The sequence below is a fragment of the Bacillus rossius genome, chromosome 2 (genome assembly GCF_032445375.1).
Source record: "Bacillus rossius redtenbacheri isolate Brsri chromosome 2, Brsri_v3, whole genome shotgun sequence".
Classification (NCBI taxonomy): Eukaryota; Metazoa; Arthropoda; class Insecta; order Phasmatodea; family Bacillidae; genus Bacillus; species Bacillus rossius.
Genome location: NC_086331.1, coordinates 93,822,776 through 93,850,506, shown reverse-complemented (window position 1 = coordinate 93,850,506; position 27,731 = coordinate 93,822,776). Strand labels below are relative to the sequence as shown.

The following is a 27,731-nucleotide window of genomic DNA, read 5'->3' as shown; positions in this document are numbered from 1 at the left end:
TATTAATAAAGCATCTCTTGCAAAAAGATAGTACATTCATATTTTTCAAATTTAATGTTAAACATCTGCAAAAAGAAGCCTTACCCAGGACAGTTACGTTTGCTGATGCAGACGACTGACCCACACTATTTTCCAGAGTCAATGTGTAGCGTCCTGTATCCGACCGCACGGAGAACAGAATGTCAAAAACTGTTTCGTTTTCAGTTGTGTGAATATCAGCTCTCACTCCTGGTTCTACTGGCTTGCCATTCACAGTCCATTTCGCAGTTGGTTTTGGTGAAGCTTCAATAGGAATTGTGTAGTTTATTTTCTGACCAGCACGAACCACAAGATCTTGTAATAGAGTTTTGTCAAAGACTGGTGCTTCTGTAAACATAATAAAAATTATAAAACTGACACAAAATGACCTAAAAATATGTTAAAAACTATATATTGTAAACTAATAACAATTAAATGAAATTTAATTTATTTAATTTGAATACATGCAAAACTTCAAAAACTATTTTAATAATTTTTTAAAAGGTTAATTATCGGATAGCCATTATTTTTAAGAAGTTTTTTTCTTAACTGGTTTAATGCTTTCAAAAAAAAGTTAAAACCTAAATTTTTTTAAAGCTACATTTTCCAAAAATTATTTGTAATTAATATTTAGCTTAAAACATTTTAAATATATCTGCAATCAAAGTTTATTGCTTAAAAATACCTAATTATATTGTTAAATACAGTTAAGAAAATAGCATGTTAACATTTTATATATCTATTTCTAAATTTTGATTACTAACATGAGAAGGCATAAGAATGAATAAAAAATAGAATTGGTATAACTAAGAATTACATGTCAAAACAAAGACACGAGAACCATTCGACTATTAAAGCATGAATTTATTGTAGATGAAATCAATTATATTCAAAGAAGGAAAATTAAAAAAAAATGTAAATGTTTAATAAATTACTAATTTTTAGGTCTGTGCAAATATAATTTTTTTAGTTTGCATCAAATACTAACAACAAATTATTCTCGAATATGATTATCAAATTTGAGAAGTAAGATTAAGAATTAGATTCCCACATATATTTTTGAGTCGCATCATTTTTTCGTCATAGATATACACAGTAAGTAAGCTGCTACTGCATCATGTGGTGTTAGATCGATAGTCAATATCAATTTGTATGCCGTTGAAACTATGACGTTTTCATCGTTTAATGGCCATCGCAATGGAATGTCCGTGTTTTGTGGGGTTGTAGTCCATGGTACGTATAATGAAATGAATACAATTAATATTTTGTTTTCAAGTTTGAAAAGACAAATATGCTGTGTTTTGTATTGTTCACTCGATTTTTCCGTTATTGTTTAGCAAATAAATAGCAGAAAAATACTTTGAATACTTGTTGCATGTTTAAAACATCGCTTATTACTCATGTTTGGATAATGAAGTCCAATTAAAACATCAAAAAAGGGTATTTATAATGCACAAATGACTTAACCTCAACAGTGAATGTTTGTGTAAGCAAATGAATATTCATTATTTTGAAGTGTAAGTATTCGTGATTGAATCGAATATGAATAATTTATTATTTGTATTCGTATTTGAAAATTTTAATCTTCGCATAGGCCTACTGATTTTACTTTACACTCTCGGTAGCAAAAACTAACCAAAACAAAATGTCTACATCACAACAAACTTTTTTCACATTGGCATTGTGTTTATTTCTTCTTTAAGTATATAATATTCAACTCTTAACAAAATAACATCTACTTCTATCACAAGGAAAGAAATAATTTTCCAAAAATAATGTTGAGTTTTCCTATAAAAATCTCTTTTCAAAGGTAGTAACAAACATTTTTTTAAAATATAGTTAAATAAAATAAGTATTCACCATTAAAAATGTTACTTTCACAACCAGCAATAAAAAATTTCATTTGAAATAATTTTTACATTTCAAACTAAACATATATAGGCCTTCTTATGTGTGTGGGTGTTTGTGTGTATTATACTGTAACTTATGAAACTCTCCATAAACTTGTAAAAGTTTAGTATGGGAATACACACACACATATATAATATAAGTTAAGATTTTTAAAATTGAATTTCAGGAAAAAGCATACCACTGTTTTCAAAATATTGCATTGACTAGATTTAACATGTTCAGTATCAAAAGAGAAACTACAAATTTTACTTCTTAGGAATTTTATATCACTATTACATATTTCTTGAGAACAAGTGAAAGTATACAGTCTACAGATGGACGATCTGAGTAATTAAATAATGAACTAAAAGTAAACTTACGGAATCTAGGTTTTGCGATGACTGGAAGAGAGCAGTCGCTTGGCTCTCCAGGACCGCCTTTGTTTACGGCAATCACTCGGAATTCGTACTCCTCGCCTTCCGTCAGACCAGGAACTGTGCCCTTGGTCTGGTTGCCCGGGACCTCAGCTGCCTTTTCCCAAGGCCTGAAACCAATACACAAATTAAGTCTGAATGTTAGACTTTTGGTTTTATGCTAGTTCCGATATTTGTAAAAAAATTTTTTTTTAATGAGACTATTCTTATAAAGTTGTATGCATTACTCAGCTGTAAAAACACTGCAAAACACATCTAGTGAAAAACCATGATGCTATAAATTATGTAAAAAATTTTATTATGAATATTTTCCTGACTTTTTACAAAAAGCAGTTGTGTTTAGAACATATCTGGGGCAAAAATTTACAACAAAAAGAAATTTACAATGTTTATCAATGATATACCCTAAGGGATTAACAAAACTTCAACATTTTAATGACCCAACTTGAGTACAAACTTGATGCTCATTAATTTGAGTCTTTCAATGGGAGTTCGCATCAAACTCACAACCCTTTCCATGTGAGTGTGACATGTTAGCAATAACTGTCACTGAGAACTTAATTAAAGAGAGATGATTCAGTTAAGCAGCAATTTTTGAAACATTTAATTTAATATATATATTCCATTATTAATTTAACCTGAGCCACAAATACACAAAATGATACATAGTAGTCAAGATTGTTAATGAAATCACTATAAACCATTTTTTCAGTGAAGGGCAGCTCGAATCCTCAAATACTATTACGTAGATTTGAGATTGAAAGAAAAAAAAAAAATTTGAGTAAAATATTGGAGGAAATTTAGTAAATTCAAAATTTAACACTGAAACTCTGAAGTTTACTAGGCTTATTTGTGTTTTTATTTATACATATAATGTTACCATTCCCCAAGAAAATGTACATTAAAAATGTAGTTCAGTAAATAATAAAATTATAATATGTATTGATTTGGGAATATTAGTTCATAAAACACACATTTAAATGGTTGAATGTTTCAACTAAGGCTTCATCCATAAATCCTTTTCCAATACTAATATAAGAAACTTCGATTCCCTGATACCACTTCTGATACCAAAACTGCAATCAACATCTACAATTACTGGCCAAAATGTATGAATAAATAATTGAAACATATTTTTTAATATATAATGGAGCGTGTCAGTGTTTTATTTCTGAATCTAAATTCAGAGTGAGCTTTTTGAAACATTGTGCAGCACTTTACTAGGTAAACAACTTAATTATTGTTTACTTATAGTGAAACAGTGCACCTAAGTTGAACATTTTTTAATACCTGGGTACCTACTGTACTTGTTTGTCTGGGATAATTGATATAAGAAAAAGTGAATTTCTCACCACTTAGTTGCAGCTAGGCATCTCTGAATAGTAATTTGAGTTTGAATTGAATTTTGAAGTAAATCATAAATAATTCACTAAATTTGAAGTTTTATTCAAATATATTTTTGCTAAAAAAAATCATCACTAATAATAGATGTTTCTTGTAATGTTGCATGATTTGGTTTGGAAGGTTTTGATATTCAGTGAGTCAACCAACTAAAATGGTGAGAAGTTTTACCAAAAATAATAATAGGAAATACAGTAGAACCTTGTTAACCTGGATCAACTGGGGCTAGGGACTATCCAAGTTAACAAATATCTGGGTTTTTACAGAATAAGGGAAAAACTATAGTAAAGAAAATATATTTATTTATCAAAAATATTTTTAATGGAGTCAAAAATTATTATGGCACACTTTCACCTAAAACCACATACTATGTATTTACACTGCACACAATATAGATACAAACTTGGTAGTAAAAAAGATATTGAGCTTATGCTGACTCACTTTTGTGTATCACTTACGATCAGCGTGATCTCGCATCAGCTTTAGCTTTAGAAGCTCATTTGGTGATGTTTCGGCTTGACTATAAATTTATCTATGTTCCTACTCCAAACTTGCAGCAATGTTCTTTACCGGTTGTCCCTTATTTATTCTTGCCAAATCTACCAACCTTTTTTCCATAGTCACAACAATGTTTTTACATTTCATTGCAATCACGAAAAACCCGCTAACGAAACAGCACAATGATACTAGGACAACACATGAACACTACCGAGATTGCAGTGCAACTGAGGAACATTGTCTCTAGTCCAATGTCAAGTGCGAGGCAGGAGAGGGTTGAATCACCAGTTTGCTGCATAACAACAGCAGGTAGGGTGAGTGCAATGAACTCGCCCGCTGGCAAGTGAATTTGAGTAATGCACCTATTGAATAGTGATATATAATCTGTAAAACAAGTCTTCATTTACTAACTAAATTTTTTTTCTAAAACTGGTCCAGGTTATCTGGACGTCAGAGTTAAAAAGGTTCTGGTTAATGAGATTCTACTGTAAATAAGTAAAATATTAATTGTTTCCTACATATTAACATTGAAAATTTCAGCATCTCATTCATTTATTATGATAGGTATTGATTAAAATTAAACTTTCTGAACAAAATGTTTCTAAAAAAAAAAAATTATTAACTAAAAAAAATAAAGAAAAATCCCTCTGTTTTTCTGTTTAACTGGATTTTTGATTCACTATCACACAAAAAAAAAAAGATGTAAAATTATGCACTGAAGTTGGAGAAACATTTTTGGGACCATACGTGCCCAGAAATCTGGGGAAGGCCACATCTGCAGCATGTCGCTTTACACATCTCCTTCCAATTTTTTTATTGCACAGGGATGGCCAGGTTTTTACAGAAGAAAGAATAAGATAAGGATGGTTGGGAGTGGAGAGGAAGCAGCACATGTCTATCCTTCGCTGTGTGGTCGCAGGAGAGGAGGCACATTTCAGTAATTCCTGCTATGTATAGTGCTAGCTGACAGCTTAATAACCACACGTCACCTCAAGGTAAAATACTTGTGGTCAGCAGTAGAAACACTCTCCCATTCCCGGAACACGGAACATGGTTCTCTAATAAATTTGTATTATAAATCAGTTAAGTTCCTGTTTTTTCAATCAACCTCCCGAATGCATAACTTTAAGACGCTGAAGCTGGTGTAACTAGTTTCCTTGCACATTATATTTCTGCCAAGAGAAAGACAGTACATTAAAGGAAGTGAGGGGTCGTCTACCAAATGTTTTGGGAAGGGGCAGTTGCAACACTGTGATTGGTGTGACAAGAAGAGAGATGGGTGAAACAGGCACGCAGGCACCACTACTTCCAGGAAACTGTCATATAATGTGAGAAAGGAATTTCTGTCACAACCATGGTGATCTCCATCGTCGGAATATTATTTATTGCTTGGCACTGAAAAAACTCTCGTGATATAAAAATAAATGTAAGTTAAAATGCCCAAGTCAGAATATTAAGCTGAGTAAATTCATTTCTCTAAAACTTTTCAGCTAGTCTGAGAGACTAAAGTCATGTAAACATAAAGAAAGAAAGGAAAAATTCAAAGTCGTTTGCAGGTGAGGGAGGAATTGGAGAGATGTTCTTTGTGATTGCAGTAGTAAAATGTGATGTCACTGCAGTGTCGCCACGTTGCCAGCCAGTCAGCTTGCCTGCTTGGCTCCGTCTGCAATCGGCTAGTGTATGTGAGCTGGGTGGCTTTTGATGCATTGTGCATCATTTTGTTACAAAATAGGATCAGGACTACTGCCACATTTAAATATTAGCTGAACGTTTAGTAAATGTTTGGAGAAACATATGCATGAACAAGCCTGTTTACTGATAACTCCAATACTGGTTTGGTATTGGATGAAAGTTAACTATCGGCCAATATCCCATATCAGTTATGGGTATCAGAACAGTCCTAGTTTAACAGAATTGTACATATTATTTTGTACATTATTTTAGACACTTGAGATCTATATATGAATTCAAAGGGTAGATTAAAGATATTAGTTTTGATTTAGATTTGAGATTTGGATTGGAGAAAATTGAGATTCGACCCATTACTATGTTTTTGCTTTAAATGTGCATGTGTATGTGCTATTTATGGGTTCATGAATTCATGTCTTTGATTATGAAGTTCCATTAAACATCAAAGACTTCAAATGACTTAATCATCAAATGACTTAAACATCAAATGACTTAATCCCACCTGTGAACGTTGGCATAAGACAATCTCATGAGGTATACTATGTCAAGTATTCGTAAGCAAACAAATATTCGTTATTTTGAAGTGTTAGTATTCGAGGTAAAATAGAATAAGAATAGTTTATTATTCGTATTCGTATCCGAAAAATTGAATATTCGCACAGGGCCTACAATAAATACAACAAATTTAATTAGCACCAGCTAGGTATGATTACATTCATATTTTAAATATTGATGAAAATAACCAAATAGTTTTTACAATCACGTTAAATTGACGTCTCTTGAACCGTACCAATTAAAAATACTGTAAGTGATTTTGTTGTATCTATTTAATGAATGATGAGTAATGACTCACACTTTTATGAAGTGCTTATAACAACACCATTGTAAAGTTTTCCATTGCAGGATTTATCCTTTGTGTCTCTCAACATTAGAGTAAAGAAACTGGTTTTATAAATTGCAGATTTCTAATATTTGGTTTTAATAAATAGTGTTTGTTTAGTTATTATGTTGGAAATGCAATAAAAGTAACTTACCCAAATTTGGTTTTCTTCTCAATAACATATGATGTAATAGGTGAGCCACCATCTTTCTTGGGTGGAGTCCATTCCAAATCAACATGATCTTTGTCCCAGTCTAGAGACACACAAAATAGGAAAATAAGATGTGCTATCACATAGCTGTATCGAATTAATTTACAAAAATGTTTGCACAAAACACAATTCAAACCATTTCAAGATTAAAATGAGAGCACTTGACAAGGGATCAATTTCTAAATACACATATCTAACAGATGCAAAAAAAATTAAATTTTGTATTGTTTTTATTTCCTACTCAACTACACATGTACATATTTATATACTGCATGTGGCAGCTGCGGTTTATTTAAAAGTATGTTAGACCAAGATGCGGACTAACACTTATATAGCTGTAACCAGTTTTACATTTGTAGTGAACAAATGCCAATCTCTTTAATTTTTTCAAAAGTTTGTTAAGAAAGTTAAGATAATTGATAAAAGTAGAGTGAATATTTTTATAGGTCTACCATCAAAGAAGCAAATCATTCAGAAACTATTAAAAATTAATAAAGGAACTTGTAGAAAATTCAAAGAAATGCAATTTGAGTTCTACACACAAGAAAAAATTATACAAAACTTTCTATATCAACTTCAAGAATATTCAAATAAACACTATTTAAACTCTATATAACAGAAAAATGTATACAGGTTGTTTTGAAATTATTGGGCATACATTTAATGGTGACAAGCAATGTCAAAATCATTAATTTTTTTGAGAAATATATGCTACCTTAAATGTTAGTGTTTATCAAACAATATTCACCATAATTTCTTGGGGCCTATCCAAGATATATATTAAAAAATAAATTATTTTCACTATGATATTTGTTCTAGAGCAAAGAAAAGTATATATTACTTTCAAAGAAAAAGAAGTTAGTTTGGGCTCCCATGTGATCACGCAGCCAATAATCAGTGTGGTAAAAATCTAAAAATCAGTCGGCATCAGCCAGATTATATTTATTCTAAATACAGCCACTTACTCAGCCAAATTTATGTTTTATAGTTTACTTGCAGGGTTTGCATTACACCATTAATATTGTACTCACCAACTGCCTTTGGAGTGCCAGGTTTATCCGGTTTATTGAAGGGGTCCTTTGCAGTTATGGGAGCCAGTCCTGTTAAAGGTAAGGATTCTCCTTGCTTGTTGACAGCTCGCACCCTGAAGTTGTAGTCATGTCCTTCAAAAAGGTGCTCCACCCTACAAAACATAAACAGTGTTAAGTTAATGTAGAATATCCACTCATGTAAATTTATACCTACATGCATGGCACTGCTTGTATGAGACTATAAGCAAAAGTGTTATACAAATACATAGTACTTTAAATAAAGAAATATAATTTAAATATGATTAAAATAATACATTTGTAATTTTTTTCTCAGAATGGGTTTAAAAAAATGCATTTGTTACAGTTCTCATTTATAATGAACATGCAAAGGTACGAAGTTATGTTTTAACAGTCATGCACAAAGGCTTAAGTTTGAAATGATTAATGAATGAAGTCATATATACTGTCCCAAGTCTTTAACTAGAGAATATATATTCTCTGAGTGGTTACCCCATCTACACAGAGGTTTGCAACCCATAACACATACCCAATATGAATACAGTAGGACCCTTTCCTTCAGGAATCACAGCCGAAAACAATGACTGGAGATAACAGGATTTATTTCGCTTGGGGCAACAGTTTGTAATATGACTGAATTTGATTAGAACTTTAGACTTGGGTACTTCTTTCAAAAAGAGCAATAACTAACAAAAAAAAACTTTCTGAAGGATATAAGATAAAGGCCAATAATTAGTATTTAAATTGATTTTCTCCAGTGTCCATATTTCTTCTAAAACAATTTTTGGTGTCAAGTATCTTAATAAAATTCATTATAATTCCTACATAATGTGCCTTTCTTGGTGAGAAAAGACTAACTTATCGGCCATTAACTGATAGGGTCATTTGATAATATATTTTCTCACACTTATGCTCACCTCATTGAGGTACCCGAACATTCTCCAATGGGTACCCAACGCATATTTTCAGTATCGAGTTTCTCAACAGCGTAATGAGTGATCTCTGAGCCGCCATCATCTTTGGGAGGCCGCCAGTATAACGAACACGATGACTTAGTAACATTTTCTGGTTTAAGAGGACCGTCTGGTGGCAATGGAATATCTGAAATTATACAATAGTTCAATGTGAGGATTATTTCAATAACAAATTATAAGCTGTAATCACATATTACTTCCTAAATATGTTTAACAAACTAAATTATATGTAAGTATCTTTTAAATCAATCAAAATCCATATTAAACATTAAGGGGTCAACCTACTTAGTGACATTGCACTGAAAGGTGTTTGAAATACATGTTTTTCACAGGAAACTATTGTATGTATAAGTTATCCCTTTTTGCATGAAAATAATAAAATCTTCAGACTACATAGGATGCCTACTTTTAGGACTGTGGTATATTGTGTGCTGCCAGGTTGGCAACGCACGTCCGGACATACAGTTCCGGGATGGAGGCTGGTGATACACGGCCAAACAAAGACTGGTGGCAGTTTTGTACATTGTAATCCCAAGGTTACTACATTGGCGACGAGGATGGGATTGGTTTCTTTGCGTGCATTACGGCTCGTGTAATTTTCAGAAAGAATGTCGGGGTTTAAAGTTGAAAGTTTTACGCCCGGCGAGGACACGTGGGACTCGTATGTCGAAAGGCTGGAACAGCTTTTCATCGCAAACGGCGTGGGAGACAAGCCAGAGGATCAAGTTAAACGACGTGCAATCCTAATTTCGTCTGTAGGGAAACAAACGTATGAAGTGCTACGCAATCTGTGTGAGCCCAAGAAGCCATCGGAGCGCACCTACAGCGAGCTAGTCACTTTGTTGACGAGCCATTTTTCTCCACGGCCGTCTGTGATTGCCGAGCGTCACAACTTCCTCAAGTGTGTCCAACAAGAACAGGACACAATTTTAGATTTTGTGGTGAATTTAAGGAAATTAACGCGCTCTTGCAATTTTGGTACCTTCTTAGACGCCGCCTTGCGTGACCAGTTTGTGGTAGGGTTAAGGGACAGAAACATTACCCAGCGGCTTTACCTGGAAACCGATGACCTCACCTTCGAAAAGGCAGTAGGCATAGCAGTTCAGCATGAAGCGGCCGTGGGAAATGCAGCCCTTAATGTAAATGTGCCGAAAGTTGAAATTTCACACGGCTCGGCGGAACAGACCGAGGGACCAGTAAATGTACATGTGGTGAAAACACGTTCGCGGGAAGATGGCGTCAAAAACCAGGGCGGGCCTGGGTGTTTGTGCTGTGGAAATGTTACTCATTATGTGTGTGACTGCAAGTTCCGTAAGTACAAATGTAATAATTGTAAACGTATAGGACATCTTAAACGAATGTGTCCGAACTTCATGTCGACTGATACAAAGGACCGGACCCGTCATAATTATGTTGTGCGTGAAGACCCTGATCGCCAAAGTGTACACACGTCGGACGAGGATTTTGCGTCTGTGTTCCAGTTGTGTGGGTTGGCAGCCAGGTCACGACCTTGGGTTATGGAGGTGTCGGTGGGGGACGTGGTCCTGGATATGGAAATCGACAGTGGCGCGTCCATATCCGCTATTTCAGAAAGGCTGTATAGGATGCAGTTTTCAAAATACCCCTTGTCTCCGACACGGGTTAGTCTCAAGTCTTACACGAACGGTGTAATACACCCATGCGGGACAATTACAGTACTGGTGCAAGTGAAATCGAGCAAGCCCAAGAAGCTAGATTTGTTTGTAGTTCCAAATGGAGGCCCTCCACTTCTTGGCAGGGATTGGTACGATGCTTTAGAGCTGCCAAAACCGAGTCTCAACCATATCAGGGCCACTTCAGATGAGGACAGGTCAGTGCTGAGTGTCATTACCAAACAGTACCCTACCTTGTTCGATGACGGTTTGGGTACGTTCATTGGAAGTAAGGTGTCACTGCATGTACGTGAAGGGACAGCACCAGTCTTTTTACCTGCTAGGCCCCTGGCCTTTGCGCTTAAGAGTAAGGTTGATAAAGAGCTAGACAGGCTTCTGGGGTTAGGTGTACTTCATCCAGTGTAATTTAGTGAGTGGGCCACCCCAATCGTTCCCGTTGCAAAACGTGATGGTACGGTCCGTATTTGTGCTGATTTTAAGATCACAGTCAACCCTAACCTCATTGTGGAACATTATCCTTTACCGCGAGTTGATGAGTTGTTTTCCAAGCTGCAAGGGGGGATAGAGTTTTCTCAAATTGATCTTTCCCAGGCATTCCAGCAGTTGCAGGTCGATGAGAAGTCGCAGGAGCTGTGCACTATCAACACGCATAGGGGATTGTTTCGGTTTAGCAGACTCCCTTTTGGAATAGTGTCTTGCCCCGCTATTTTTCAACGCACAATGGAGCAAGTCCTACAGGGGTTAGAAGGTGTTGTGTGTTTTCAAGATGACATTTTGGTAACAGGCGCTACCAAGGAAATTCACTGGCGAAATCTTCATGGACTGTTACAACGTCTGCAGGACTCTGGTTTCAAGGTAAATAAAGCGAAATGTGCATTTTTCCGTTCATCAGTCTCTTTTCTGGGGCATAGAGTAGATAAGGAGGGGTTGCATACGAGTAATGACAAAGTCAAAGCAGTAGTAGATGCGCCACCACCTCGTAGTGTCAGCCAGTTGAGGGCATGGCTAGGTCTGGTTAATTACTATGCCCGTTTTCTGCCTAACCTAGCCACAGTGTTGGCACCTTTACATGAGCTTTTGAAAAAGGGTCATTAGTGGGTCTGGGCACAAAGCTGTGATTCTGCCTTCAAAGAGTTAAAACAGCTGATTGTCTCCTCACATGTTGTCATACACTACAACCCGGATTTGCCAGTTCGTTTGGCATGCGATGCGTCCCCATATGGTGTGGGAGCAGTCCTAAGCCACATCCTACCCAGCGGGGAAGAGAAGCCAGTTGCATTTGCTTCTCGCACCTTGTCGTCTGCAGAGAGAGGGTATTCTCAGCTAGATAGAGAAACCTTAGCAATTATATTTGGAGTTAAAAAGTTCTTTCAGTACTTGTACGGCCGAAGCTTTACCCTGATTACCGATCATCAACCATTAACACACATTCTAGGTAGCCATTGTGGTATTCCGCAGCTCGCTGCCAATAGGCTGCAGCGTTGGGCAGTGCTTCTTCAGGGTTTCGACTACACAGTTCAGTACGCCAAAGGTGATGCCAATTCGAATGCTGATGGCCTCTCTAGGTTGCCACTTCCAAATGTTGAGCCTTCTTCAACCCAATTTTCATATTTGGATGTTGGAGTGTCAGAGTTTTTGCCAGTGACGCCTCAGGAAATCAGGCGAGAATCTGAAAGGGATGGAGTGTTAGGTAAAGTCATTAGGTGTCTTAGAGATGGTTGGGCCACGCAACTGTCCGACACGCTCAAACCATTTTATGACAAAAGAAACAAACTTGCACTAGAAGGGGGCTGCGTTTTGTGGGGGCACCGGGTCGTCATTCCCCAAGCCTTGCAGGATCGAGTGTTGCAGGAGTTGCACACCAGTCACTTTGGTATATGCAAAATGAAAGCCTTGGCACGTTCGTATGTATGGTGGCATCGGATAGACAAGGATTTGGAGAGGGTAGTTTCTTCTTGTACCCCATGCTTCCAGAACAAGTCCTTGCCAGACAAGTCAATCCTGCTGCCGTGGGCGTGGCCCGACCGGCCTTGGCAAAGAATTCATGTGGATATCGCCGGTCCATTCATGGGAAAGCATTTCCTAGTCCTTGTGGATAGCCATTCAAAATGGCCAGAAATCAGTGTTCTTCCCAGTATTACGTCGGATGCAGTGATAACACAGTTGCATTGGTGGTTCGCTGTATACGGGTTGCCAGAACAGCTAGTTTCAGATAATGGTGTCCAGTTCTCGTCGGAAGAGTTCAATCGTTTTTGTAAACACAATGCCATAAGGCACACATTTTCACCTCCGTATCACCCTTCCTCAAACGGTCTGGCGGAAAACATGGTCAGAACCTTTAAAAACAAACTCAAGTCATTGGTTCACCCTAATGTTCCGCTCAACACAGCCTTACCCCGCTTCTTGTTGAGCTACAGAATAACCCCCCATACAGTCACGGGGGAGTCACCTAGCAGTTTAATGTTCGGTAGGGTTGTTCGTAACCGTTTGTCGTTACTAGCCCCGTCTGTAGCCACCACTGTTGCAACTCGCCAAATGGGTTCGGTGGTCTCACGTTCCGCCCTCAGGAACAGAGCTTTTGAGGTGAATGACAGTGTTGGGTTTACCGTTTATGCACGTGGGAAACAGAGTTGGGAGAAGGGGGTGGTCGTTGGCAAGTTGGGTCCTCTCACGTACAGTGTGCAAGGGGCCAGCGGAGTCACCCATCGCCGCCACCTAGATCAGCTTCGCCCCCTTCCGCCGTTGTCGCAGATGGAGGCAAACACAGTCAGCAGCAACAACATGCGGGTCAGTGGTAGAGAAGCACAGCTGCCACCCTGCCACCAAACGTCCTCAACTGCGGAGCCTACAGGCGGCAGAGCAGCACTGACAGAAAAGGAGCCACAGAAAAACGTGATTGAAAGTGCAGCTGGCAGTGTCCAAAATGAAGAAAGGAGTAGGTGCAGTGATGCGGAAAGCGGTTTTAAGGGGTTTGTGCAAGGGGAAGACAGTGTATTCGTGAGTGGTGATGCCAGTAGTCAACGATACCCCAAAAGGAACAGGGTCCCCAAAAAAATGATGAACCTGTGATGTGTGTGAACATACATTTCTAGTAGTACTCTTTGTCCATGTGTCGTTGTTTGTTTGTTGGCTACTATGGGTAGGAGAGGAGTGTGGTATATTGTGTGCTGCCAGGTTGGCAACGCACGTCCGGACATACAGTTCCGGGATGGAGGCTGGTGATACACGGCTAAACAAAGACTGGTGGCAGTTTTGTACATTGTAATCCCAAGGTTACTACAAGGACATTTGGTGTTTATTAAAAATTTATTCAAAGAAATCCAACATGGTTGAAGGGCTAGTTTCTCACTGCTGAATCTTAAAACATAGTAACTGGACATCATGAAACCACCCGAGGCAAGTGCATTGAACTTTGGTACACACTTTAACATAATAAAATTATAGGTTCATCGCATAAAGTCTCATTCTATGTCTTGTCCATAGAGACGTTGTTTTAAACGTAAACTTCCATCTGTTCAAATAACAAAAATAAATCTAGGTAGGCAGCCCCGTAAAAGTAACCAGCATTATACTCATAATAACAAAAATCGAAAAAATTATTTAAATGAGGTATTTAAAGGAATTAAATGCTGTTTTGTATTAAATTATGCAAGGTAACATCGAAAAATTTCAAGGATTATGTACCGACGTTTTTCAAATAAATCTTGTTTATTTTACAGTAAGTATTAAGAGAATTATTTAGGTATATTAATCATAAAATGTTTCTCTTTCTCAATAAAAACTCACCTAGTACAGTCACATTTACAGTGGCAGTATCAGTACCATTGATGTTCTTTGCTGTCAGGGTGTAAGGACCACTATCACTTCGCTTTGCATCAACAACTCGCAGTTTTGTATTGTAGTCCTCATTGATGATCTTAATTCGGTCTGTATTTAATACAGTGTTACCCTTCAGGCTCCACTCCTTATTTGGTGGTGGTTCCCCAATAACGGGGACATCGAAGTCAAAGTTGTGGCCAGCTCGAACCTTTATATCCATCAGGGCGTTGCGGTCAATGCGAGGTGCCACTGTTAAAAAAAAAAAAAAACATTACATTTTCCTATTTCCTAATTATTTTGTAAAAAAAATTAATTGTTAAAACTATACCTGATTACTTTTATAATTCTTATAACTTTTTTCTGTTGTATTAATTGTTCTTCCTTTTGAATAACTAAATATGTAGTTGAAGTAGCATTGCTTCACTATGTCTTAAAAGCAAACTAAAAAGGAGTAGGTCCTAATCTAGTTTGTAGATAAAAACTTGGCAAATGAATATTGTTATAAATGTACACATTAGTTTTATTGCTCTCAATATACTGTACGATAACAAGATGAAAATAAATGCACAAATTAGTAGCGTACTATTCTTTTTTTTATGTTATACTTACATTTTTTAGGTCTCGCGACATGTGGTTTCGTTGGGTCACTGGGTTCACCAGGGCCAGCTTTGTTCACAGCTCGAACGCGGAACTCATAGCGATTTCCTTCAATCAAGTCAGGCACTTTGCAGTTTGTCGTGTCTCCAACCACTTCAGCACATTTCTCCCAGTTGGGACTGAAGAGAGAAAAGTGAAACATAGAAACAAAAACTTTACAAAATTTATAGCTTAATATTAAACAAGTGCTTATCATTTCCTGTTATCTTTCGAAGGAATAAAATTCCATATCTTAACTCAAGTGCAACTAAATACATTAAAGTTATTTATGTACAGGATCAGCAAAAATAAATTACCTGAATTTAAAAATTTGTATTTTCAAAACTATAACACATTATACAGTGATACTGGAAAAAATATAAAATTAACATATACATTCCAAGTATTTTCATTCTGCAAATGTCTAATGTACCAACCTTTTGTAACACGATAAACATATGATTTGTAATCAAGTTCGTTCCACACATTTTGCAGTGTTTTACTATCAGTGGATCTTAATGCAGCACTGATGTATTCTTTAAGTTCAATGAGTGTTTTTTGGCAGTGGTGGTTTATACACAAGATCTTTGATGCTACTCCATAAAAATAAATCTCAAAGCGTAAGATCCGGGAATATTTGTGGCCATGTGAATTAGGGTAACTCACCGTCACCTACACATCCAATCCAGCGTTGTGGAAGCACCTGGTTTAAGTAACGTATAACATCCAAAGCCCAATGGAGTGAATTTCCATCTTGTTGAAACAAAAAAGTCGTACTGTCCTCACTCACTTGTAGAAATAACCATATTTGCATCATGTCCAGATAATTGCTACTTTTCACCATTTTCTCAGTTTTCTTTGTGTCACTAAATAAAAAACATTCACTGTTGGTGAATCTCTCTCCAACTTCACAATTTAATGAGGAGCCATACTGCCCCACATGCTAACATTGTCATGATTTACTTATCCTGATAAATGGAACGTTGCTTTATTAGAGAATATTATTTTATTGGCAAAGTCTTCACATGCCAATGCTTCTGGCATGCAATTGCAAAAATTGAATAGGCAAACTTTATCTTCTGGTGTTAAATTTTGTAGAAAATTTTAAGCGATACAACTAGATTTTTAATCCTTTATGTAAAAATTCTCCAAATAGTTTTCTGAAGAGTTTCTAGTTCAGGGGCTTTTGCTACAATTGACTTCCGCGACATTGAACATAAGTTTGCCTCACCTATTTCACCATTTCTTTGCTTGGTTGGGCACCACTTGTCTTTTTGTACAAGAAAACTATATCTTTTAATTGCCTAAACAACCTCAAAATGTTCTTGTGGCTTGGTGCTTCCTTTCTGTTGAGATTTATTAATGAATGCTGCACAAAAATAATGGAAGACCCTTGCATACTCTATTATACAAAAACATTCCTCTGTCATTCTCACCATTTTTAATTTCAATCACAGCACTATAAGGGAGTACTGTCATCTCCTGAGTGATGCTAAAGAAAACTTGGAATGTTTTTCTTTATTTTATAGCATCACTGATTATAATTTGTGAAATAGTTTTAAAAATATTAATTTTTAATATCTGATCATTAATGCATGGTAGTTAAGTACTTTTAACAATCAATACAGCTATACAGTAAAACTCACTTAAAACATTCCTACATAATACATTTTCCTGCCTTCATCACTTTCATATATGTATCCCTAAATTAATTCCTCCCATTTAAAATGTTTGCATTTATAGATGCTTCCCGCATAGAACGTTCAGCATTTGAAGAAGAAAAAAATAATACAAAGTTTATATTCAAACTTTTAAACTCTATTATTATTAAACTTTTAATATTTATTTCCAAACAATAACAAAGAACCTGATTGTCGAAATCTTTGTTACACGCCGCAAGCTGTTTGAAATTTTATTTTTCGACCAATCATCTGCTTGCATTCATATCGACTTAGTGAGGCTATTCCATCTGTATACCATTGCCCTTATTCGAGGCAAAATGTCTGACAAATACACAGCAAACCACTATTCATTCATAGACCTGTTGGTGTGACACATGCTGCAACTAGTAAAGCAATTTGAGGAACTAAACACAGATTTAATGTTTGTTGAGCTCTGTAGTAAAAATCTTTAATGTAATGGATGTAATTGTGAACATTTTTATTATGGGTCTTGCTATGATTTCCGTTTTTGGCCGGCCGTTTTTTTTTTTTTTAAGTTATACCGTATTTACCCTTAAATCACGCACAATTTTTCCAAAACTTGTGTTAAAAAAACATGATTTAAGGCTTATTCCAAACTTGACAATGCCACATGGCAAAGCTGCATAGTACAGATTCCTCCTAGCTCTAAGGTTGGTTAACCTGCTATTACTTAAAGGAACGACAGACATCTTGCATGTGGCTTGTGGGTGTGTTTTTCTATGAGAAGGCAATGCAATTTTTACCGAAGGTTAGCGGTAGCTATCATCTACGACTGCTAAAAAAATCTTGGATGATTAAAAATGCTCACAATATAAAAACTTGTGCATCGGGAAGGAAAAACATTGTCACGGAAAATCATATATTTGATTGGATATTGAAGGAAAAAAAATAGCTTTTGTGTGATTGTGGTATAGCAATAAAATTTTTATTTGAAAGGTGAAAATTCGTTACATGTTCTTCCTCAGTGATTTTCCCAAGTATTTTGTTTATAACCTTTCTAATGTGGCATTGATTTTGATTATCATTGACAGAGATGTTAATGGTGCTTCACTGCTGTAAACAGAATAGCTGCTGTTGGCACCCATTTTACATTCATGATATTTTTTTTCCATCACATCACAGTAAATATTCCTAGACCTAGGCCTATAAGTAAGTAACAGCCGAACAATTTTGTTTCTGCAGCAGTTGAATAAAAGTTCATCTGTGTGTTAGGAGTTGGAAATTGAATTATAACACTTACAGAGAATACATTTGTGCATTAGACTGGTGCTGCATATACAATCCATACTGCTTTGAAAACATACCAACGATCCTTCCCACATAAATGTGACACATCTGCAACCATGGCCACCGAGGACCCTTAAAATTTTACTAAATATTATTCAAATAATGTTTATCCTACGCCAATTGTGTCGTTAAAGAAAAAAAATTTTTGAGCCAAAATGTATTTTAACTAATTTTTTTATGCAATAATGATTATCAAAAATTATTTTGTTTTTAACAATTATATACTAATGATTTTTTTCCCAATAAATCTAACATGTAAAAATGGTTCAGCTGTATTTCTAAATGAAAAGTGAGTATAAATACTCAAATAACCAGTGGAGACTCATAATCAACTGTACCTGAACTTGTCACGCTTCTCAACAATATAGCCAGTAACAGGAGAGCCTCCATCTTCTTCTGGTTTCTTCCACTGGAGCTCGACAAAATCTTTGTCGTAATCCTTGATTTCAGGAGTTCCAGGCTTGCTTGGTTCATCTGTACATCATTGTTACATATGGTTAAATATGACTCAACAAGTCAATAAATTTAAATTTTTATGCCAGTGAATCTTAAATCCACAATCATCATCAAAATACCTTAATATTTATGATATAATATCAATCACAGGTAATAAATGTGTCAGCATTCAGTTTCTTTCCTAACTTCAAGACAGTAATAGTTGAGCCCCATATGAGGCCAATGTTAGCATGAATATAATAAAGTGAGGTTTACAATATAGGAGCTTTGTTTTGTTTCCTTAAAGGGTGACTTTACGTAAAATAATATGGTGGGTTCTTAAAGTATTTTAATAAATGTTTTGAAGTATAACACAAGTTTACTTTGAAAGCCAATGTATTTGAATTAATAACTGACCAACCCCGGCCAGTCCTACATACTAAGTAGAGTGTTATGGCTTAATCATACACCAAACAAATGTCATAAGGTAAAATGCTCATTAGTCCACTCTATTTTCAGTTCAGGCAGTAACTAATTACACAAGAAGCAAACACACATCTTTAAAACGCCTAAATAATATGGAAAAAAGTAAATGGTCTCGCACATTTATGTCACACTTTTGATTGTGTTAAAAAAAAAACACTTGTAGTCTCCAATACTACATCCAAGCATTTATAAAATATAAAGTAACATGAAAACTTATCCAGTCCTGTTTTTTAATTTCATTTTTCTTTTTAACTTTTCAGATTCTTGATCATACATCTCAATTTATTGTTTAAATTTGATTCAGTCGTTGATTAAACACTCAAGAATTTTTTAAACATAGTTACAGTACTCTGTTTTAGTGTGAACCCACTTAGAAATAATTTTTATTGTCGGTCCAATTCAAACTTTTTGATTTAAGTTTTGAAATAAATATTTAATGGAATTACTTATTTATAAAAAGTATATAATTTAGCCTACAAACATGATGCTTAGATATTATTACCATACTTTGTTTTGGTACCACCTAAACCAAACTAAAATAACTTAAAATACCTAACAAGTTTTGAAAATAAAAATTACTTTTTAATACAAGTATTAGAACTACAGGTTTAAAATTAGTATTTTGGTGAAAGCATTATATAACCAGGTTGAACAAATTATTAACATGTATGACAATAACATTCATAGATATCCAGACACAATGTGACAAATAATCTATAATCGTCATACCGAAAGGATTCTTAGCTTCAATTGCTTGACTTGTAGTAAGAGGTTCAGATTTCCCTTGCTTGTTCACAGCACGAACCCGGAACTTGTATTTGTGTCCTGGCGTGAGGCCATCGACTTCTAGACTCGTGGCTGGACCATCGGTTTCACCAGCCGGAACCCATCGACCTGCAATGATAATACGGACACTAGTGTTGATTCCAAAAACAGAAGAAACATTTTTACAGAAAAAATCGCTGTTAAAAAAATTTTTTACCAGTGGCTTCATCCATTTTCTCCACAACATATTTTTCAACAGGTTGGCCGCCATCATCTTCAGGAGGTTTCCAACTTAATTTGCAGCCCTCAGCATTCACATCCGAAACCTTCAAAGGACCTTCTGGAGGAGTGGGTTTATCTGTGAAGCAGCATAACAAAATGAGTCACTTATTACAGGTAATGTTACATGCAATATTCTTCATAAAATAATAAATTTGTTTATAGTATTATAGGAAGTATATATAATTTATATGTTATGTAGTTGCATGTATGCCTACCTAATACAATTACATTAACATCTGCAGTATCTTTTCCATTGATGTTTTCAGCAGTAATAGTGTATTTTCCAGACTCTGCTCTTGTTGCCATGCGAACATTTATCTTCGTGTTGTACTCAACATGCTGAACTTTCACTCTTTCGGAGGATTTAGTTTCCCTCCCCTTTATTAGCCATTTGGTCGTTGGTGGCGGCTCCCCGGACACTTTCACATCAAACCCAAAGTTCTGACCGGCCTTAATGCGGACTTCAATGAGATTGGTTCTGTCAATTTTAGGAGCCAAGTTTCTTGGCTTGGCCCAAATGGTTGGCGTCTCGTTGCTCGGGTCGCCAGGGCCGGCTGCATTCACAGCTCGTACCCTGAACTCGTACGGCTGCCCTTCAATGAGGTCGGGAACTGTTGCTTTGGTCTGGCTCGCTGGCACCTCCAGGGCTTTCTCCCACTGACCATACTTGTCTTTCTTCTCCACAACATAACCGGTTATCGGAGAGCCACCGTCATTTTTCGGTGGTGTCCACTTAAGGTCCACGTGATCTTTGTCCCAATCTGTGGCTTGCAGATCACCTGGCTTCCCTGGCTCATCTGAAAACAAGCAAATATTTCTTAATACATTGCAACACAATGAAAAAAAGAATTTCTATCTTTAAAGTTACTTTTGCAAATGGCTTACCAAATGGATTCTTTGCAATAATTGTCTGCTCCGCTACAAGTGGTTCAGATTCACCCTCAGAATTAACTGCAGCGACTCTGAATTTGTACTCTTTTCCTGGTGTTAGACCTGTCACTTCCATATCTAAAAAAAAAAGAGAAAGTGAAGAATTGTGATTAGTATAACTCAGATCATAAGCCTACTTGTACCAAATTACAATATGTAAGTTGTGGAAGTCACCATTATAAAAAATTAATTAATTTCACGCTTTATAATAATGACAACATGTAATAAGTAGGGCACCATATAGAAAAACTCTATATAAGTGTTTCTCATTTTCCTGTAAGTTTCACAATTAACATTTATTAAATTTTGAAATGAGCGCATGGAACAAATTTGAAGTTTAGTCATGTTTATTTTCACCTTTAGAGTATTAAATATTCTAAAGGTGAAAATAAACATAACAAACATAATAAACATAATAAATTTTGAAACAGACACCTAATCAAATAAATTATTTGAACATATTAATTATTTTAGTTCTTTTGCTAATTTTGGTTGGGTAAAGTTAGAGATGTGTCGGTTCTACTTTGTTCCTGGTTCTCAGTTTGGTTTTGGTTCTTAAAAAATGGTTCCCGGTTCTCGGTTCTTAGTTTTAGGTTAACCTACACACAATTTCAAGTCACACTAAAGATACAGTATGCCCTAATAAATGGTGTGTTTGTTTAACACTTATGTACTTATCAGCACCTCACTTTAGCATAATCCAACCACACACACGTCACCTAGCCCCTAGGTAGCACAGTTGCTTCATGTGTTACTAGATCTTGGAGCAGCACTGCACAGACATCCTGTGGCACAGCAATATCTAGTAATACAAACTAACAACTTTTTTTTTGCTGGGTCAGTATTTAATTTAAGCACAGAACTAAACAAAAAATTACTTGAGAAAAATGTGAATAATTGTTCAGATGAGATTAAACAATTTCTAAACAATAAATAATAAAAACTAATACTGAGTAGCCAAACACTAAAGAGATTGCAATTGATGTACAGTGTGTATTATAATGGGTAAGGGATGGACCCCTAAGTTAACAGAGGTCTGTTAAAAGATTTTATTAATACATGATATGTTGGCTGAATTATAAGTAGACACCCAGAAATTTCTTGACTAGCAAGTCTTAAAACTTTTTGGTGACAGACACCAAAATTGAGCGACAAATAAATTTCTTTATTTAAAATACACAAATAACAAACCTTGGAAAATGTCAATTTATTCAAATAAAACATAATAAATTAAATTAAAAAAATTAATCTCTTATATTCTACTGACAACAAACTATTTTCAGAGGAACTAATTTTAATACTAATTTAATAAAAGCAAGTAGATATTTATAGCCATGAAATAATGAAATGACCATTTGTCTTGCAGAACCAAACCCCTCCGAATATTAGGGTGAAAGAGCTGAGGCTGGCATGATCAGGTGTGTCAGAAGAGCATAAGAATCCTATTGTAGAAAGGGGTGGGAGTGATGGAAAAACTCGGCCAGCCAGCACTGGAGGAATGAAAGCGAGGGTGAAAGTACCCGTCTTGTGGCCTTGAAGCTTTTTAGAGGGAGGGCGAGTGGACAGAACACAGAAAGTTTTTGTTTTGAATGCTGAATCAGCACAGGTCCTGCTTGAAGGCAGCTTCTGCCGTACACCAGCAACAGAAGTTCATTTTGATATGCTTTAAAAATGTCTTATTGCTTATCTAACCAGTTTAAAAATTATTTTCTTGAAGATAAAAAAACCCAGTGAACAAGTCAGATATTTTATTTTTCAAATGCTAGTAGTTTGAAATTGAGATAAATTTATCATTTATGCCTCCCATTGCTGCTCCACCACTGTGGTAATAATCTGCCATCATGTACCATAGTTTTGGTATAGCATATGATAATTTGTGACAGTAAATTCCATATAGTGTACCACAATATTTAACACAATGTGCCATATCTATTAATCAACAAACAATTGTTATCATGCGTTTGCGCCTATTTGTTTTATGATTAGAGAAATAATAAATAACTAAAATATGTGTGTGTGTATATGTATATATATATACACACACACACACATACATACATACATACATACATGAACAGATATGAAATTTGCAAGAGTTTCACAAGTCAAAAACCCTTCAAAACACATTCAACTTTCATTAAAAGACATTTCCTACTGTTTATAGTGTTCAGCAATTTTTCGCAAATTCATGAGTCGTGATTTTTCCAGGTCTCTAGTTATAAGTGTTGTAAAGCTGCAAATGTCGTACAGTTAATGAGTATCAGACAACTTTAAATCGTGGTAATTTAATTTTTAAATTAAGTTTTAAAATTATATTGAGCCTCTGTTATTTTCCATCTGTCTACTTTTAATTGAAATGATAATCCCTGTCTGCTAGTGAAAAGAGGAACAAAAAAAAAGGGTCAGGATCTCAGCACAAAGAACTTTTCTGTTTACATCCTGTCGCTGCATTATCTTTCCATCTAGGCAGGCTAGAGAAAGGGAGTAAAGGGAAGGGAGACTGCTCTTTGTCGGTGCTGGCGCCTGTAATTTCCAAAGATGTAGTTAGTAACCATTCACGTGTCACATGGGGCTTAAAAATAAGTTAGAAAGACGTGTGCGTGTTGGTCACTGGCAATATATCACTGTGTTTTACCAGAAGTCTATTGTATTTTCAATGGGGAAAGGTTTAGCTGTTATGCTTTCCATGGTACAGGTACCAGGAATATATTTATGCTGCTGGATAATTTGCTGAGAACTGGAGGAACTGAGAACCAGGACCGAGGAATCACTAGCTAAAGAATTAAAAAGGCTTCACTATTTAATTTTCTTTTGCTCCCATAGTTAATTTGAGTGCTCCTCAATCCAGCTAACCATTGACAATTTCGACACTATATTGTTGCAGTGGAAAAAATATATACACTATATTTTTAGCAAAAAAAAAATAAAACAGTATCATATTATTTATCACAATGCTGTTCAAATTTCAAAGGGTTGATTGAAATATTTTTTTAAAGACTTATGTTTTGTTTGAAACTACACACATAATTTAACAACATCATCATACTGGCCCTAGAACCTCAACTTTAATTGGTAAAGTATGTAAAAGAAAAAAGCAAAAAGTTGGAGTTTCTGAATGAAACACTTATCATACACATACCAAAATAAATAAATTTATATTTTTATTGAAGGAAATTTTATTAAAATTACTTTGATGATGGTTAATTACCATTTACATTTCTCCAAAAAAGAAAAAAAATATCATAGTCATTTTCCAAAATCAGTTTCACTATGCACAGAATATCTTAGAGCCTGAATAATGTTGAATATCTATTTTTTAAGAAGGGCAGCAAATACCAGTTGAGGGTTGAATTTTAAAATTAAAAAAATATAACATGACATTTAAAAATTAATATTATTTGACTTTATTGGAAAAAAAATCATTGTACCCAAGCATTCCAATATTCTGTGGGCAGTTTACTTTAAGTGTCAAGATCTATGGACAACTTCAATATGCATCTCCAGTCACAGGGCTCCTGTCTCAAACTATGAATCTAAGAGCTTCTTGACTCCTATGTTTTACTCTTTTGTTTGGTTTGAATATCAGAAAATATTAGTATTATATGCACAACCTACTTGGTTCAGATGCTCTTCCACATGGGACCCAACTTCCAGACTCAGGATCCATTTTTTCTACTTGATAGTATTCTATTGGAGTTCCACCATCATCTCGAGGCCTCTTCCATTTCAGTTTGCATCCTTCCTTGTGGACATCAGATACCTACAAAACAACATTTTCTGTATGTTCGCTAATAGCCTATACATGTATACAAAATGTTCATTTGTAATAGGTAATACAAGTTTTGTTATATTTTTAGTAAGTAAGCTCTGACATCAGAACTAGCTACAAAAATTATACTAAAATTATTTGCAAAATCTTTAATATTTAATTGTTGAATGTTTTGTTTGAAGTATACTTTCAAACTGATAAAAATGACTCACATTTTATACAATAATGTATTATATACTTTTAAATATAAATATGCATCTAATTATATGCTTACAAACATATAATTTTGAAACAATACTGAGTTACATTATTTTTTTATTCTCCACAAATGTAGTATTTTCACTCAATTATCTAGATTTTGTAACGTTGCAAGAACCCTGCCCTCCTAGCTAAATATTTTTCTTTTAAACTAATTTTTATGCATGTAAATATTTCTTAAAAAATCTTTCTAATTATATTTTACCGTTTTCATGTATTTTAAGGTTGATGTTTGCACTCGCTTTGTATTTTAAGAGTGTACCTTGTATTTTAAGAGACGTTTTTAATCATTACTATTTTTTATGTAATTATTCACAAAGAAGTCGCTGTACTAAATTTTTGCCGGTTTAGGCCTACTTTTTCAGGTTTTTTCTAAATGAGTTTAATTTTGTAAAGTAATTTGTATTATAATTGCTGTTTGTAATGTTCATTAACATGTGGAATGATTCTAGAACAAGGGACGGTGTCTGGTGGGATGGTTAGAAAGAGAGGCATGAGAGGCCTGTAAGTGTAAGTGAGAAAGAAACAGTAATTCCCCTCAGAGATAGATAAAGACGGGAATTCCTCCACTGCGTGGGAACTGAGTGATAACTGCTGTCTCACGGTATGGGAGAGAGAACGAGAATGGGAGTCCCCGATTTTGATGTGAAATTGAAAAGAGACAGATCAAGGGAAGCCCCAACTTATGTGTGTACAAGGTTTTTTCATGTACACCAATCCCTCGCATAGCACGTCTTCAATTAATGCGAATTCAGTTAGCACGATGTAAATTTTACTGCCCTAGTCTCGAATAGCACGTCTGTAAATTTCAGTTAGCACGAAATCGCCACAGGCTAAAAAAAATCTCTGAAACGACGCGACGTCAGGTATGGAATTCGAGGGGGGAAGAGTGGTTTGGAATGCGAGGGGAAAGAGATGCGCACGCAGATAAACAAACACCGGGCCGTACTGTTGATGCCCGGCCGCAGACCAGGCCCTACCGTTGATGCCCGGCTGCAGACCAGGCCGTACCGTACAGAAACCAAAGCAGATGAAATTGGACACGTTTTTTTAAAAAAAAGCAAGATGATAGTGTTCATTTCACCCCAGAAAATATTTAACTAACTTTTATGTTTTGTATATGTACATATTGTACATACAGTAAACTCCCGGTATATCGCGCCCCGATTGATCGCAGAATCGGGTATATCGCGGGTCAAACCATGTCCCCCAGTCAGAAATGAATAATAATAATGGAATAAATGGTTGACAGCCGATTAGGATAATTTTGCGTTGTAACTAACAAACTAAGCATCGGGCAGAAAAAAGCCTAGGCGTAGAAAATGTCCGCAGTAAAATTCTAAACAAGATATCTCCGTACATTATTCCTCTAGCTTGTAGGGTTTTCAAATTATGGTCCAATCCAGCCCAGTGATATTTTCTGAAACACTAGTTCTTAACGTCGCTTTATCTCACAAATGAAGCATCGGACAGGGGACCTGATAAAGCCCACCATCCAGCGACATTGTCCAGCGTAACTCGGCTAGGGATGTATGTTGGATAGGCTTGGTTGTCGGCAAGCGCTGGGTAGGGAGAGGCGAGCCGAGAACATGGTGAGAGGTAGAGATTAGAGCGGGCAGAAACACCAGGGGGAGTGGGGGAGGGAATGTGTTCACGCAGCACACAGGCAGAGCATGAGTCACTTGACTGAGCAGCGTCGCTGCGTACAAGGCTAAATCAGGTAGTCCGGTGTTTAAAATTACACTCCAGAATCTTAATTGGTACTTTACTGGACATCTGTATATAAATGTTTTGTTACAACTTAAACCTACAGACGTAATATTATTGGGTAATTCATTGTATTATACAAGTTCATCTTTTTACTTTGGTATAATGTTTTAACATTAAATAGTAAAGTAAATCGGCTAGCGTATTTTTAATCTTTGCCCAGGAATTCCCAGTGGTCCAATATTTACGTGAACCATACTGTACCACTTTTGCCGTGAGGTAGTAAACAAGTCCCGGAAATGTTTATGTGTAGCGGTCTCCCGACCTTTAAACAGAGGCTGGGGAATATAACACTTGCCGATCCGAGCCACACACACTCAGCAACTCGACACAGCGTTTGGTGAAATAAGTAAAGACAAAGTTTAACACGGTTTTTAATACGGCGTCACTGATTGCGCTAAAATTAAATTGGCGCAATTTTTGTTTCCCACATGTGACCATTTATAATTTACTGTAAGCATGGATAATAAAGTTTAACCACTTGACACGATAGACGATTCTTTATTTTTTATTGTACGAATGCTAGAATCGTTTTTTTTCCCTGTATCTGCGGCCTGCTTCTACAAAAGACAAGCTATCTGTAAGTAAATCTAGAATTTTTATTTTGTCAATCAAACTCGGTACTTTGCGATTCATATTCGGTTTGAAGTATCACTACGGCCTTTCTTTTTAGAAGACTTTGACCACAGAATCGTGTGTAACCGCACACACTGCACTTACTTTGTTACGGACACTGACGAAGCAGATACTGTGGCTAACACCACGAGACTGGCAGCAGCAGCTTGTGTGCCGCACATGTGTATGGCGGCGTGTGGCGCGCTCGTAGGCCGTGCGACAAACTGTGCGCGGCACGCGGAAAATTAAAAACAATTCAACATTTAATATTTATCTTTAAAAT

The 27,731-nt window shown here is 35.8% G+C and overlaps 1 protein-coding gene across 1 annotated transcript in view; it reads right to left on the bottom strand.

Moving 5' to 3' along the window:
• The window catches only part of LOC134529473 (twitchin), a 547,023-nt gene that overhangs the window by 129,176 nt on the left and 390,116 nt on the right, over positions 1 to 27,731 (bottom strand). Inside the window, exons 92-104 of the mRNA XM_063363606.1 lie at positions 24,655 to 24,799; positions 20,995 to 21,117; positions 20,325 to 20,906; positions 20,045 to 20,185; positions 19,792 to 19,956; positions 18,480 to 18,615; positions 15,125 to 15,291; positions 14,483 to 14,764; positions 8,988 to 9,171; positions 8,053 to 8,204; positions 6,965 to 7,064; positions 2,289 to 2,452; positions 85 to 366 (exon numbers count right to left, since the gene is read on the bottom strand). Coding sequence (XP_063219676.1) covers positions 85 to 366; positions 2,289 to 2,452; positions 6,965 to 7,064; positions 8,053 to 8,204; positions 8,988 to 9,171; positions 14,483 to 14,764; positions 15,125 to 15,291; positions 18,480 to 18,615; positions 19,792 to 19,956; positions 20,045 to 20,185; positions 20,325 to 20,906; positions 20,995 to 21,117; positions 24,655 to 24,799 — 2,623 coding nt within the window. The remainder of the gene's footprint in view (positions 1 to 84; positions 367 to 2,288; positions 2,453 to 6,964; positions 7,065 to 8,052; positions 8,205 to 8,987; positions 9,172 to 14,482; positions 14,765 to 15,124; positions 15,292 to 18,479; positions 18,616 to 19,791; positions 19,957 to 20,044; positions 20,186 to 20,324; positions 20,907 to 20,994; positions 21,118 to 24,654; positions 24,800 to 27,731) is intronic.